Below are 14,794 nucleotides of genomic sequence, written 5' to 3'. Positions count from 1 at the left end.
GTTGTCTTTCTGCATTCAAAGTAAACACATTCTTCCGAATAACTAGTAAAAAATGTCGGAACTGTATACTTATTGTGTACCCTGTAGCTACTCGGAATATATCGTTGAACGAACCAAACATCAGTGAGGCAAATGGAAGCGCACAACTTGATAATAACTTAAACATTGCAGCGTTATTTTTCGGCGTTTTCTGTCTTTTGCGCGGCCATAATGTCTGATGAGGAAGAGGACTATATGTCTGATGCATTTCTAAGTAAAATGTAAGCGTTTTGCGTTTCTACTGTTTGTGGTAAAACCTAATGGTGTCGAGATTGTTAGATTGGCACCAACCACAATTAGCTTATGTAGTATCAGTCCTATTAGAGTTAATTGTGGAATTTTCAAAAAGTGTCAGTTGTGAAAATATAGAAATGGGGGTTTAAAGTCATTGCTGTCATACTAGCTATCACTGTTGTCTCAGAAACTTCTTCTATGTTCCTCTGTCTGTCAGACAAGATGTAAAACCAGGTGTCAGCATGGTGAGGCGGGTGAAAGAAGCTATTAAGAGGGAGACGCAGCAAAAGGAGACCAACATCAAGAACCGTCAGAAGACCTTCAAGGAACAGGAGAAGGAAAGCAGAGAAGCCGCTTTACAAAACTCCATTAGCAATGAGAACAAGGGATTTGCACTTCTGCAAAAAATGGGTTACAAAGCTGGTCAAGGCCTCGGGAAGGAAGGCAAGTTTCTTCTTGATTGAATTCTTTTTTTTCATTAATTTTCATAATCTGTTTTTCCTTTGTTGTGTTAGTTAATGTGGATCTCTGTTACCTCTCCAGGAGCAGGGAGAGTTGATCCGATTCCTTTAAATATCAAAACTGGTAGGTCTCATTTTTACGTTTAAAGTGTTTTTGATAACGACATGTGCCATTGGACTGATTTCTTCATGTGTTTATGTGTTTTCTTTGTGTGTTAAATCAGACAGAGGTGGCATTGGCATGGAAGAGGTGAAGAAAAGAAAAGCTGAGGAGGAACTTGAACATTATCGGCAGAAAGTGCGCGCCAAACAACAGAATGAGACCAAATCTCTGGAAGATTTTAGGTAAACTTTGCAGCTGTCTATGAGATGCACGATGGACTCCTTTAATACGAATGTTTAATAGTTTGTAATTTTGCTCTTTTTCATTCCAGGTCAAGGGTAAGGACAGAGAGAGAGGAGCGAAAGATTGAAGGAGATCTCAGAAGGAGTCAGCGAGCCTGTGAGCAGCTTGACAGTCAGAAGGTTGGAGGCATTATGGCTGTCGTACATCAGTACATCACAGTGCTTATGCTGTTTTTTCAAATTTCTATTAATTCGCTCTACAGTGAGAATAAATACAAATGTGCCAGGAAAATTGCCATGTATTAAAGGACCAGTCTGCATGGTTTAATGCCATGTAGTGTTGAGGTGGCAGATTGCATCCAACAGAATAGCATTGTATGACAAGGTTTCTCAAAGTCTGGATCTCGGTCCACATCCGGACCAAGTCAATCCAGACCCAGCCCCTACTTTGTGTTATTGCTAGTGACGTTGAATATACAGTGTAGCTGCCGAGAGGTCATTCCCAGTGATCCTGTCCCCAGATAAATGTGGTTTTAATGTGTCTTATTCCCCTGTTTGTTGGCATCGTTGTCATGGCGACATTCAGTGCTGGAGAAAGTGTTGTGTGTTGTTGCTGCCGAGTTCAAGCATTAAAGGATAACTTTCGTTTTTTACAACCTGGACCTTTTTTCTAGCATTAAGTACGATCATTTACTCACCCAGACAACTTTGGTGGCATTTGGAGTCGTTTTGAAGAAATTAGCCCCAGTGGAGCGGCGTGTATATCCGTATAATGCGAGTAATCGGGGCATCCATGCGCAGCCTCTATATAACTCGTTCATATTCCAATATTTTGTTATGATATGCTGGTGCTATTCCCCTCTGAGCCGGCGGTCAGATAGTTTAGCTGTAGTTTGGCACGGCTATGGTTCGTTATTGCGTATTCGTAGCGGACCGCCGCAGAGTCAGCCGTGTTGTGGCTGGCTGCTCGCAGCGCCCGGCGTTCGGTAATGACATCATCCACGTCAGAGGTAGTTGTCTAAAGATGCTGGATGTTGATAACATGCCACCATGGGCGTATTTAATGCTACAAATAAGGTCCAGGTTGTAAAAAACAAAAGTTATCCTTTAACGTTACACCAGAGAATGTGCCACCAGCTCCTAAATCACAGATACAGAATGTGTCTCCTTTTCTCTAGGACACAATTTCTACTACTAGCGTAAATGTAGTTGTAAGAATATGTCTGAGTCAGAAATAAATATGGAGTAACTGTCTGAGCCTTGTGTGCCTCAGTTTGTGCTGGCCCAATCACAAGAGATGTGACATCAGTAAATTCAACAGGCTAAATGTTATTGTCACTGATCAAAAATTCAAAATTCAACTAATTTTGTCAATTCGCTTTACATCAGTAAAGAAACAGCACTTAGGGTTTTCTTTGTGTGACTCCTTTGGCTGAATTTTCTCTTCAGGGCATTACTGTCCCCAGGGAAGACTGGTACTGGCCCAAAGCAGAGACTGATGATGAGGAGGATGATCCTAAAGAGGCGAAGGAGGAGGAGGAGGAGGAGGAGGAGATTGTGGAATTAACAGTTCGTATTTAGTTTACCTTGTTTATTCAGTGACATAATGTGTAATAATAATAATATATGAATGGACCAAAATCAGTTTGCTTCAAAGCTTGGTAACAACACCGCAATATACTTGTACACTTTGCAATTAATGACAATTAAATATATTGTCATATGGTGCAATAAATGCATCTTGTTAATCCAAATTAAAGTGTGTTTGATATGTGTTTCCCTGTTTCAGTCCTTTGACAAACTCCAAATTTTGACATCCTATTTGAGAGGAGTCCATTTTTACTGCATATGGTGTGGGACCACCTATAATGGTAAGAGTGATAACAACATGGATGTAGTTTTATCGTTGTTTTTGTTGCCTTTGCTGAAATATATATTTTTCTTTTTGACAGATGAAGAGGACTTGTGCTCTAACTGTCCTGGGGATACAGCAGCAGACCACGAATGAACTTGACAAAAAACATGCACAATAGTTCCCGGTAACAAAGCAGCTATGAACGTTTGACCCTGGAAATATTATAGAAATGAGTGCAGCCAGCATTTACAGTGTGAAACAGGCTCATCACACTGACGTGATCAACACTGGAGGAATATTCATTTGTCATCCTGTCCGAATCTGCTGCCCGTCTCTGGAAGGATGTCACTGTTCATGTTGTTTGTGTGCGGTCGTTCTTGAATTTGTCTTTACGTTTAGAAATCCTGTTGGAAATTTGGGATTCGTTTTTTAGTGTTTATATTTTGAAAACATGTACTAAGGTTTTTGAGGCATACCTGTGTGTTCATTAAATGTTTTAAGTAATATAACATTTTATAGTATCTTTATTTTAGCTACTTATAGTCCAAAAAATCACTCTGGGTGTGATTCACTTAACGAAATGTACAATGTCATTACCCCTGATATTGCCATTTTTCCTTTGTGTGTACGTGGTGCTCAGTTCTGCGTTTATGTGCTATTATCATTTCAGTTTCCTCTGGTGTCAGCACTGGATGTCAATATAACTTTTTCTCACCATAATATTGAATATTCTGTATCTGAGAAGCAAACCAGTGACCATGGTTGACTTTTCGCTTGTTTGGACATTTCCCTTCACACACATTAGGTGACTGTTTTGTCTCTTTCATACGTGTCTGCGACGTGCTAAAACATGATACAAAGCCCTTGTATATACTCTGGGACGTGAACTAATGGCTTGACAGTAACATTGTTTTTAATTAGTATTAACAACTCGAGCTCCCATGAGCCTTAGCGGTGCTAAAGCTTCTTGGGAGATGTGGTTGTTAAACGCTGATGAGTTTTACTATTTCAGCCCTTTTCCCGTTTACTTTCCCCGGTTTCGCAGCTTATCCACGGCGAACACATGCACTTATGTCGTATTTGCCTAACTAGTTCAGATAATTCAGACATCATGTGAAGTTGCCATGTTGTGTGACGTTTCCCGAGAAAGCGAAACTTAGCGCGGGTGAGGCTGAATCGAAAGTCCCCTCGGACGGAGGAAGCCGTGGAAGCGGAGTTGGCGTGAAAACGGATAAGATGTAGTGCTGTTAAAACTGCGCCATGCTGTCTTATTTCCATGTATTTTGAGCTGTCACTCGGACGTTGGGGTTATTCATAATGGCCAACTACGTGGCCAAACTAAACGAGTATGCGCAGAGGACGCGCTCGGAGCTGAGGTATGAGGACGTCGGATCTGATGGCCGCGATCACATTAAAACGTGAGTTGAATCAAGTGTCTGGTGGGTTTCACCACCTGGAAAGTCATGCGGGAGTGGATGTGAAGAGACCCTTATTGAGAGGGAGGATTGTGTTTCCTTTGGGTTTTGTGTAGAAAGGCCAATGAGTGTCACACAGGTGTGTTTACCTGCAGTACTTTCTCTGTTTTCGTTAATTAACGCTCTTTATCAGCTTTTACCAAACATGATTTCACATTAAGTTAACATTGTTTACCTCCAAAACTTTGCTGAGAGTAAGATTTATTGTTTTCGTGCATTTATAGAAACCCTGTGGTGGGAATGTGGCCTGCTATTAAACTTTTATTCTATTCAATTTCAACCAGTTTTTATTTAAAAAGCGCCGAATCACAAAAAAAAGTTGCCTCATGACACTTTGCATACAGAGCAGGTTTAGATCGCACTCTTCAATATGCAGACACCCAACAGTTCCCCCCATGAGCAAGCACTTGTAACAGAGAAACCTCCTTCTGACAGGCAGAAACCTGGAGCAGAAGCAGGCTCTGCCTCCACCAGTTAGGTTTAGAGGGGGGTGAGAGAGCAACCTGCACAGCACTGACAGTGTCAACAAGAGCAGCTATAATTGTAATGGAAATATGAGTAAAATAGCACATGGTAGTATGAGTTTGGTGCAACACCACTCCAGAAAAGGCAGTAGTAGATGTGTGGCTGTATTCTTGCAGTATTGATTTAGTTTTAGAATTTTTGTCTTAGAATCGATACCCACCTCAGGTGTCGTTTGACACCACTGAAGACACCACTGTTAATCATGTTGTATTGCAGCCTCCACTACACCACATTGTTGCATCTTGCCTAACAAATTTGATAATGTTTTGTCAGATTTACCCTGAGAGTGATCTTGAATGGTAAGGCGTATCCGGAGGGTGTGGGGAAAAATAAGAAGGAAGCCAAACAGAAAGCAGCTGAAAACACCCTGAAAGGCTTGTCGGAGGAACCCCCCAAGTCTGTAAGATTATTGTACGGCTTTATCGACCTACTGCACGTGTGACTTTTTGTATTCCAAACCTTACAAGACCAATTCATGGGCACACGTCTCCTTGACATATATTTGTTGACAGGTAGAAAATGCTGCAGAAGCTCCCACTTCACCAGTTCAACAGACAGGGATCACTCAAACCAACTACGTGTCTTGGCTCAATGAATACGGTCATAAGAACAGAGTGAATGTAAAGCCTTTGGAGTCAACAAGACTGGGACCAAATGGTGCTACTCAGTAAGTCTCCACACTGCATCCTCATTCGCTCGCAGTGGCTCAGTCACAATTTTAAATGCATTAAATGCATTTTGTATAATATTAGATGCTGTGTCTTCGTGGTTGGTGATAAGGAGTATCCAGCTGCCACTGGGAAAACAAAGAGGGAAGCTAAGGAGGAAGCAGCCAAACTTGTATATCATGAGATATATGGGAGTAAAACTACAGAGGTAAGTAGTAATGCACTAACCTGTAGTAAAAGCTAACCTGTCTCACAACAAGTCTAATCTGAAGAATAAGTTCCTTATTGGTCCTAGAAGACCGCAGAGCGAAGGAAGGAATTGACATGCTACTCATTGACTGTAGTATTATAGGTTTTTCAAATGTTACACACTCCAATCGCTGAATCACGACTAAATAATGCTTTTTGTTTTGTTTTCAAGACTGGAGGGGAGAAATGCGTCTCATTAAGTCAACCAGAGGAGGAATTGAATAAAAATGTGTCGGATGTCTGGTGAGCAAACCTTTTGATTCTGTTTGGTTCGTGTCTGGTCAGGGTTAAACATCCATCCATCCATCCATTGTCTTCCGCTTATCCGGGGCCGGGTCGCGGGGGCAGCAGTCTGAGCAGGGAGGCATTCCCAGGCCAGCCAGGCGACATAGTCCCTCCAGTGTGTCCTTGGTCAATCTCTGCTGAACCAAATATACAGCAGCTATAGACTCTATTATATTTTTTTGGAAATTGAATAAATGGACGGGCAACAATTTCTTGCAGTTAAACGAAGACAGAACTGAAATCCTACTTGTTGACCCTAAAACTGAAAGAGAAATGCTGTTTAATAATCTGGGGAAATTAATTCCCTGGATTGAATCTGAGGTCGCAAGTCTTGGTATTATCCTAGATCTAAGCTTCAAGTCACACATCAACAAGGTGACAAAAACTGAAAGATGGTGAAAAATTGTTTCGTGCCTTATTTTAGACTGAATCAATTACTGTAGCACACTGGCCTCCAGAACTTCATATTATTTAAAACTGTGCAGCTCGGCTATTAACCAGAACCAAGAGGTCTTCCTCCTCGTGTGCAAAGCCCTTAATGGACTAGTATCAAGCTACATCGCTAACTGGCTTGTTCATTATTTGCCTCGGAGAACACTGCGATCATCTGCTGCTGGTTTATTGACGGTTTCCAGCAACAGCTGAACGAAAGTCAGCATTTGTCAATTAAACTCTTATCCTTAAGCTCTGGATCACACTACCTATAGATATCAGGGAAGCAGCTCAATGAATAGTTTTAAAAGATAGCTAATTTAGCCTTTAACTGGCCATGACTTCCTGATACAGGTCTGGAACCTTTGCGTTTTGCCCCACACTTCTTGTGCACTGCTGCACTTCTTTTGAAATGTCGTGTTTTACTTAACTTTATGTGTTCTCTGTGCTCTATTTTTAACTTTATTTTTATTATTATTATTCAGTGGGTTTTTATTTTCCACCTCTTTATTCTAATTTCATCCTTATTTTTATCTTACTGCTACTATTGTTATGTCTTAGTTTTACTTTCCATCTTATTTTCCATTATTTTTTTCAGTTTATACGTTCCTTCTTTTTTATGTGACACACTTGGTGCATGTTATTTCTTTCTTGGAAAGCATTTCTTTTATAAAAGGTGCTATACAAACAAAGTTTAGCATTATTATTATTATTATTATTATTCTTAAAGGTTTTAACTTGTGCCTGATTTGTCTTGATGTTACAGTGATAAAACAAAGAACTTAAGTGTGATAACAACAGAAGATTTCGCAGAGATAAATTTCATAGGAATGGTCAACCACTACTGTCAGAAAACAAAGCGCTCTCATGTTTACGTCTTTGAGAACAGATGCGGACCCCCACATAACCCTCAGTGAGTATGACGACTGTAACCTGAACAGACACTCAGTGAAAACTCCTGATAGTTATGAGAGAGAAATCTGAACACAATTATCTAAATATTTCCTCCCTGTCTACACAGATTTTTCTACAAATTAGTGATCAACAATAAGGAATACCCTGTGGGTGAGGGGAAGAGCATCAAGGATGCCAAACAAAATGCAGCTCAGCTGGCCTGGTCTGCTCTTCAAGAACAGCCAGACTGGGACAGCAAGGTAATTCATCTTTTCTGTTTTTTTGGTATGTTAAAATTATGGTCTTTAATATGTCACCTAGTAGATTGTTAACAGGCCCATTGCATATGTTTCCTCAGCCCTTTATATAATAATCAGTTTATCTGCTCCCTGAAACCATAGTCACTACAGCTTACCCTCCTTTAAAATTCCTTACTATAAAACATGCAATGTAACCACCATGTCAAATCAAAATGTTTTTACAAATTGTGTCAATTGGCTTAACATCAAACATGATAACGGGAAAATATCACATTAATGTTATGCAAATGATTATTACACTAATGTTGCACCACATGCACCTCATGAGAGCACTGTTTTAACACATGGTACCTTCTAGCGGAACACTTCCTTTGTGCTTTCAGGTGTCAGCATCAGCTGTAGCTGAGGATGTTGCGCAAGCCAGGCTGTCCACACCGCCGAGCAAGCTGTAAGGCATCGACTGAGGAGCACAGATGGTAAAGTTTGATGTTGACAATATTCGACTAATGTGTCTCGATGTGTTCTCTAAGGGAGTCCCGTGACACAAAATACAAAATCATGCCAACGACATCAAGTGACTCGGTTGTTTTCGCCAATTCATCAAGTCCTCCCAAGACTCAGGTCTGTAATTTTTGTAAGTAATCCTGTGATACTGTCATGGTTCGTCACTTTGTAATGCTGAGTCAATTGCAAACTTTATAACGAGTTGCTTTAATTAACCTTTTAGGTTAATAAACCAATTTTATTTCAAGGTCCAGTGTGTAGGTTGCAGATTGCAAGGAGAACCTATTGTGCTTTAATAGATCACCAGAATGCATTTGTGTTATCCCTGAGGGTCACACGTGTATATACTGTAATAATGCATTAGTATTACAAGACAAGAGTGTGTCAATATAATCGACTATATTTCCCTACTTCCTGTTCCAAAGTTTCAAAGTCCTGATGCAAAGCCAAGAATAAGGTAAGCCGTCTTTTGAGACCCACTGTAAAGTACCGAATAGTTCCCTGATCTTACTGCTGATTATCTTTTTTTTTGTCCTGTCAGAATTGCTGCAAATTTCTCAAAGGTCCACAGAAACAGCAAAGAGGTAAAGTAAGAAGATAATCATCCTGCTGGTTTTTGTTTAACATTTTCATCTCTATATCATGACTTTATTTTATTCATTAAGGATGTAATGCCCAATTTCAAAGGCAAGAATACAGGAGCTAGACAGAGTGAGAAAACAACGACCACATCAGTAAACTCAAGGTATTAAAACTTCAAATTACAGTATTAGCATGATTTTCTGCACTAATGTGGCCGTATGTTTGTGTTTTGTGTGTTAATATACTGCACATCTAGAAAGACATTTTTATTTTCAGAAAGATTGATATCTGTATCGTCACCTTTTTACCTCAACAGTTCTTGTTTTAATCTGAACAGGTTTGCATCAGAATTTGACTCCATGATGTGCCTTGGCAAGGGAGCCTTTGGTCGTGTTTTCAAGGCAAGAGAAAAACTGCTGGAGAAGTACTTTGCTGTAAAGATTGTCCGCTGCAAAGAGTAAGTCATGTATGAATGATGTCTCATTTTTTCCCCTTTTTAAGTGAGCGCTACATATTATTTGAAGAAAGAAAGAAATGAATTGAAAGTTTCATTCGCTGAGCCACGTTCTTGTTCTCCTTGTGGATCAGAAAAGCTCTACGAGAGGTGGGGGCATTGTCGGACCTCCATCACTGCAATATTGTTCGATACTACACATGCTGGTTGGAGGATTCAGGATACCAGTGGGACAGTGCGGCTGACAGTTGCAGCAGTTCACAGTAAGTCCCATCCAGTTTTTTAGTAAAACAGCACAGATGTCATGTCACAGTTTTCCTGTTCCTAATTTCTAGGTCGACCGGTGATTCGTTGATGAGGTACCTCTATATTCAGATGGAGCTGTGTGACACCAAAACACTCAGGGTGTGGATCGACGAGAAGAACATTCAGAATGTGAAGAAATCTCTGCGCGACTCCAAGAGAAGAGAAGAAAGTCTAACCATTGCAAAGCAAATCGTCAGCGGAGTCGAGTACATTCACTCCAAGATGCTCATCCACAGAGACCTGAAGGTGAGACGAAGCGAATCAATCCATTTATGACATCACATCAAACAGGAAGCTGCATGTTTGTTTATTTCTTTCCCACGGTTAGCCCGCCAACATCATGTTCGGGCGAGATGGAGAGGTGAAGATCGGAGACTTTGGTCTGGTCACTGCAGAGAATGATGACGACGCTGAGAGCCTGATGGAGAGAACAGTGTACAAAGGAACCCCATCTTACATGGCTCCCGAGCAAGTAAGATGGCCTATATGACAATAGCTGCTGCACTTTAACTCTGATGCTGTAGAGTTAAAGTGCCTTTTGTTGACATTGTATTCTTGTTCTCTGGCAGAAGAACAGGAGCACCTACGATCGAAAAGTGGATATATTTGCTTTGGGGTTGGTATATTTTGAACTCCTTTGGAACCTCTCTACTGGCCTCGAAAGGAAAGTGGTGAGTTGTTCAGAGATCGGTCGAAATCATGCTATAAATGTCCATTTTGTCATCGGTCGAACAGTTGATCTTCAAATTTCAAGAGATCATCAAAGGCCTTCTTCATTGCCGACTGTTTGACTTGTCATAGTAGGAAAATATTATATATTCTAGACATGTGTGACATGTCCAAATGTCTTCTGTCAAAAAGGCCTGTTGGACAGCTTATCAATTTGTAGCACCCCAGTTACATGTTCTTCCTGCCTTTTATCACTGCATGATTTCTAGATTTGGGATGATGTGAGAAACCAGAAACCTCCTCAAGGATTTTTGCGCAGTTTTCCCATTGAGGTAAACCAGTATTCTTTCTTCTACTGGACTCATGAAACAGTATTTTCCACGGGATGGCGGTCAATATTGAGGTTGAGGTGTAGAGGTCGGTCTGTGAAACCTCGATGATGAGGAGACAGAACAAGGCTGTTGATGTGTGTGTGTGTGTGCGTGTGTGTATAATATAATAAAATGTAAAATATCAAGAAAGACAGATGACATTTTGGGGAAAGGTTTACTTTGTCAGGCTGTCCATGTAAAGTCAGCTTGGACATAGAGGGGAGCATTTATTGATACTATGGAGATCACAATAGCTATGTGCTGTTTTTGTTGCAGAACCAAATTATAAAGTCAATGCTGTATGTGAATCCAGAAGACCGACCCGAAGCCAGTAAAGTGAAGTTGGACTTGGAAGACTACACTCAGACACTTCTGACACTTAAAGACATACGTCGCGACAGTAAGACTGTCTGATCATGACAAGGAAATACTCAAACAGAAGGCAAACGCATCAGTCATCACTAGACCTGTCACAGTTATGACATCATTGCAATAGTTCGAGCTGTCCGCAATCATTTTTCAAAATTCTCTGTCAGTGGAGTTTCAAACGAAGCACATGAGACAAACACGAATGCCATATTTCCCTCACATTACCCACACTGTTTTCCATCGATTGAGGTTTGACTGACACTCTTTTAATTAGATCATCTTCTCATGCCCTTTTCCTCTGCAGAGGTTTAATGGCACCCGACTGGAGAATTATGCTGCGTTCCAGTCAAAGTCGGAGGTATGTGGAAGCAAAAAAGGGACAATAATATTTTGAAATTGTGTTTGTGGTGGAAATGAACTTTGGTGAAAGGAGAAAGATTAGTGATGACAAAAATATGTCTTTGAGAGTATGGATCAGAGCAGGATTCAAGCCTGATAAGCATTAAGAAACATATCAAGTGTGAATGGCGTACGTGAATGGACAGAGGAACTGTCTGGCAAAGGGGAACTAAGTGAGAGCTGTCAGAAAGGTAACAAGCAGATCTGGTTTAGGTCAGTTTAGTGGGAAGGTGTTTTGAGGTACAACTGTGTGTGTGCAGCTATCATAGAAACCCTGTCTGCAGAGTTACCGTATGTGTGAGTTTATGAATGTGTAATACAATTTTGCAGCTGTAGAAGTTTTTTGTGCATGTGTGGAAACGTTTTTGTGCACACATGTATAATTTGCACATGTACAAAAATTTTACTTGCTGTAGAAATATTTTCTGGATGTGGAATTCAAATTCGTGCAGGAATATTTTGAACATTGAGGTTTCACGGAGTCTGAGAGGCAGACACACAAATTTCCTATCTGTGTATGTGACACTGAACTATACAAGTTACAAGCTGCCAGTTACAAGCACGAATTTTGATCCTGTTTTCACACTTGAGCTGGCAGGCCAATTGGCATGTTACTCACTGACAAGCCAATCAGCATTGCCCCCTGACCATCCACTGGATGGCATTCAGTTCAGGCATAAAGACAGGGTCAAAATCTGTAGCTTGTATACTTCAGTGTCACATACACAGATAGGAAATGTGACCTCTAAGACTTTGTGTAATCTCACTGGTCAAAGTATTCCTCCACAAATGTAATTCCACATCCACAAAATGTACTTTTTGTACATGTGCAAACTATACCTGTGTGCACAAAACCTTTTCGCACAAAGTTTTTCTCCAACTGCAAAACTTTACAACACATTAACAAACCCTCTTTAACAAATTCACACATTCAGATAACGTGCATACAATTTTATCACATAAACACAAAAAGGGATACACAACTGCAGGCTGAGAAATTATTTGTGAACACCATTTCAAAGCGTAAAATATTAATGACCCTTATTTGCTTCCATAGAGGTCCTAATTTCCTAGTTGAAAGTCCTAACCTCCAAGTGTTCCACATGCACAACACCAAATGTAAACAAAAAAAATGGCTGACAGCGACAAACTGATATTTCTTAGCCAAGTGTTGGGAAGTTGTGTATTCCTCGGATGTACAAGAGGAAAAACGAACGCTATTATACATTTAATTTTACATAACATTTACACTTGGAGGTGTATCTAAATATTCAATTCACTAGCCTAATAAAAATACTGTAGTAGTACTCCACTATTGATTGACATGTACAAGAAGACATGAGACTGAAAACAAAATAAAAGCATTAACTTCGGACAGACTTCAATTTAAAGCCCAACATATTAAAAACAGGCAAATATACTTTGTGTTGCCTTTCATTTGGAGGTGTACCATGTACAGTGTGCACTTCTGTGGGTGCTGCCATTGTTGTGTGACATCAGACAACTGATTCATCATGAAGTTGGGTAAATGTTTACAATTACGAATTCCGACTTGTTTTGGTAGTACGTCAGAATTTTCAAGTCCGGAGTTGTCTGAAACACAGCATCAACTCCCCAAACTGTTTATCTTTCTGCACCCAACTTCTAACACTCATATTATGGTTTCAATATCAGGAAAACGAACATGGTAAAAAAGAGCTTGGCTATCTAGACCTCGCTTCTGTTGGGCAGGTTTGTTTTGTTGCAGCTCATATGGGACCATATGTCATGCTTTCCAGAGCAAGACAATGATATAGAGCTGCCAGTTATGTGTCTCTTTATTTAAAGCAGAGAGACTTGTGAGAAAGTTGTGCTTGAGATAATTCAGTCCATTGCAGCTTCATTTCAGTTTGCTCAAACTCAGTTTGCTGTGCAGTGCAATCTGACCAAACAGCTGATCTGTCATGTAATATTCTTCACAGCACCATTATTATTATTATTATTATATTTATTATTTTCATCTATGGCTCACATAAACTCTTCAATTCTAATTCAATAGTTTGCATGAAAATGCTTGCATGAAAACATTGCTTCTTATTGCCTCATTGCATATCAACTTTGAAAACGTTACAACAGGTCACACAACAAATCCATCTGCGTGCTGCAGAGTGACAGGGGGAACATTGTGCATTGTCCATTTGAAGATGAACTGACACTCTTTTTCCAGTGAGCGCCCTATTTTAAGGAGTAGCCGCTGAAATGAACAGAACAATTAATCACAAATTATTTGTATGACAGTCGTCAGCTAAAGTGTTGAACAGTCATCACAAGCATGATGGTTCAACGTCATATTCCGTAATAGTGGTACCTGGAAGCTTTTGAATGCTAAGGGGAGCTGCTGTTTTAATAACTGTTTAAATGAACTGATGTGACAAAATTTTATAATCAAGGAAAGCAATGTTGCTCACTTTTAACAATTATGTCCTGGGTAATTACATTGTCAACTGGCATGGTAAAGTGTTGAAAGTAATGTCACGTTACACCCTTTGCTTTGTAATGAATGGGCTGAATTGGACAATAAAACATTAGGTGTAATGGTCATTCATCTTCTGTGAAGTTTGTGTGTACTGTTGTATTTTTGTACATTTGTGCAATTGTGAATTTCAGTGTTTGTGCTGCATGACGTCGAGTCCATGCTTTGTTTTTATGTTCAGTCGAGTCCATATGGGGCTGCACTGATGATTGTGCCCCAGTTCCAGAAATCCCCTTTATGTACCAAATGCTACTAGTTTATGATGCTGTCTCTGATTCCCAAAACTGTTAGTGCAAGATAGCCATGTTCAGACATTAGGATTGAACATTTGAGACAAACAAATTACACTCGATACATGACTAATTTCTTCCAAGATCAAGACAAGTTTGTACTTGACCTCCAAGCAGTGCGTGCAATTTTTCATCTGTTTACTTGCAGATGTGGCCATGGTCTGCTGTCTTTGAAAACAATATATTCAGTCTGTAATTGCTTGCAGAAGTGAAGTTTCCAAAATTTGGCTGGAAAAGCTGAAGCTCTTAGACCGCAGGAGAAGCAGTGAAGTTTACCAGCGCCTGCAGCCTTGCAAGCCAGTTAGAGGTCTGAAGTCGACAGTTAATGAGGAGCTTCTGGGTCAGTATTCACAGAAATTGAAAGCACCACCCTACAAATGCAGCACAGAGACTTACAGGAACGCATGCCATACTGGACAGGAGCCAGGAAGAGGCAAAATCACATCATTCTGGGGTTGGCAACAGCGACATTGAGGGAATGCTGACAGACATGATCTCAGATAAATATCTCCAGTGACAGATTGTTCAGTCTTAAAAGGTAAGTAGCAAAGTGGACTCGGTCACGGCTTAAAAAATATATATATATATTAATGAACATTACACTTTGTTACTATGG

General features: G+C 40.2%; 2 protein-coding genes across 2 annotated transcripts; both read left to right on the top strand.

The window, feature by feature from the left end:
* The first annotated feature begins 121 nt into the window (after positions 1-121).
* gpatch11 (G patch domain containing 11) lies at positions 122-3,460 on the top strand. The gene is made up of 8 exons (XM_041947862.1): positions 122-260; positions 491-717; positions 817-858; positions 959-1,079; positions 1,169-1,259; positions 2,529-2,648; positions 2,869-2,950; positions 3,032-3,460. The coding sequence occupies exons 1-8, from the start codon at positions 211-213 to the stop codon at positions 3,085-3,087; spliced, it is 789 nt and encodes a 262-aa protein (XP_041803796.1). The 5' UTR covers positions 122-210; the 3' UTR covers positions 3,088-3,460.
* Positions 3,461-4,124: 664 nt separating this feature from the next.
* Positions 4,125-13,950, top strand: LOC121614053 (interferon-induced, double-stranded RNA-activated protein kinase-like). The gene is made up of 19 exons (XM_041947824.1): positions 4,125-4,352; positions 5,208-5,334; positions 5,447-5,601; positions 5,687-5,810; positions 6,024-6,094; positions 7,335-7,481; positions 7,590-7,722; positions 8,106-8,170; positions 8,253-8,343; positions 8,652-8,683; positions 8,768-8,810; positions 8,892-8,971; positions 9,146-9,265; positions 9,397-9,525; positions 9,598-9,814; positions 9,897-10,040; positions 10,138-10,239; positions 10,507-10,569; positions 10,885-13,950. The coding sequence occupies exons 1-19, from the start codon at positions 4,252-4,254 to the stop codon at positions 11,020-11,022; spliced, it is 2,082 nt and encodes a 693-aa protein (XP_041803758.1). The 5' UTR covers positions 4,125-4,251; the 3' UTR covers positions 11,023-13,950.
* Positions 13,951-14,794: the final 844 nt, after the last annotated feature.

Source organism: Chelmon rostratus, chromosome 11 (assembly GCF_017976325.1).
Source record: "Chelmon rostratus isolate fCheRos1 chromosome 11, fCheRos1.pri, whole genome shotgun sequence".
Taxonomy (NCBI): Eukaryota; Metazoa; Chordata; class Actinopteri; order Chaetodontiformes; family Chaetodontidae; genus Chelmon; species Chelmon rostratus.
Note: the sequence above shows the minus strand (reverse complement) of the source record. Positions and strands in the feature narration are given on the sequence as shown.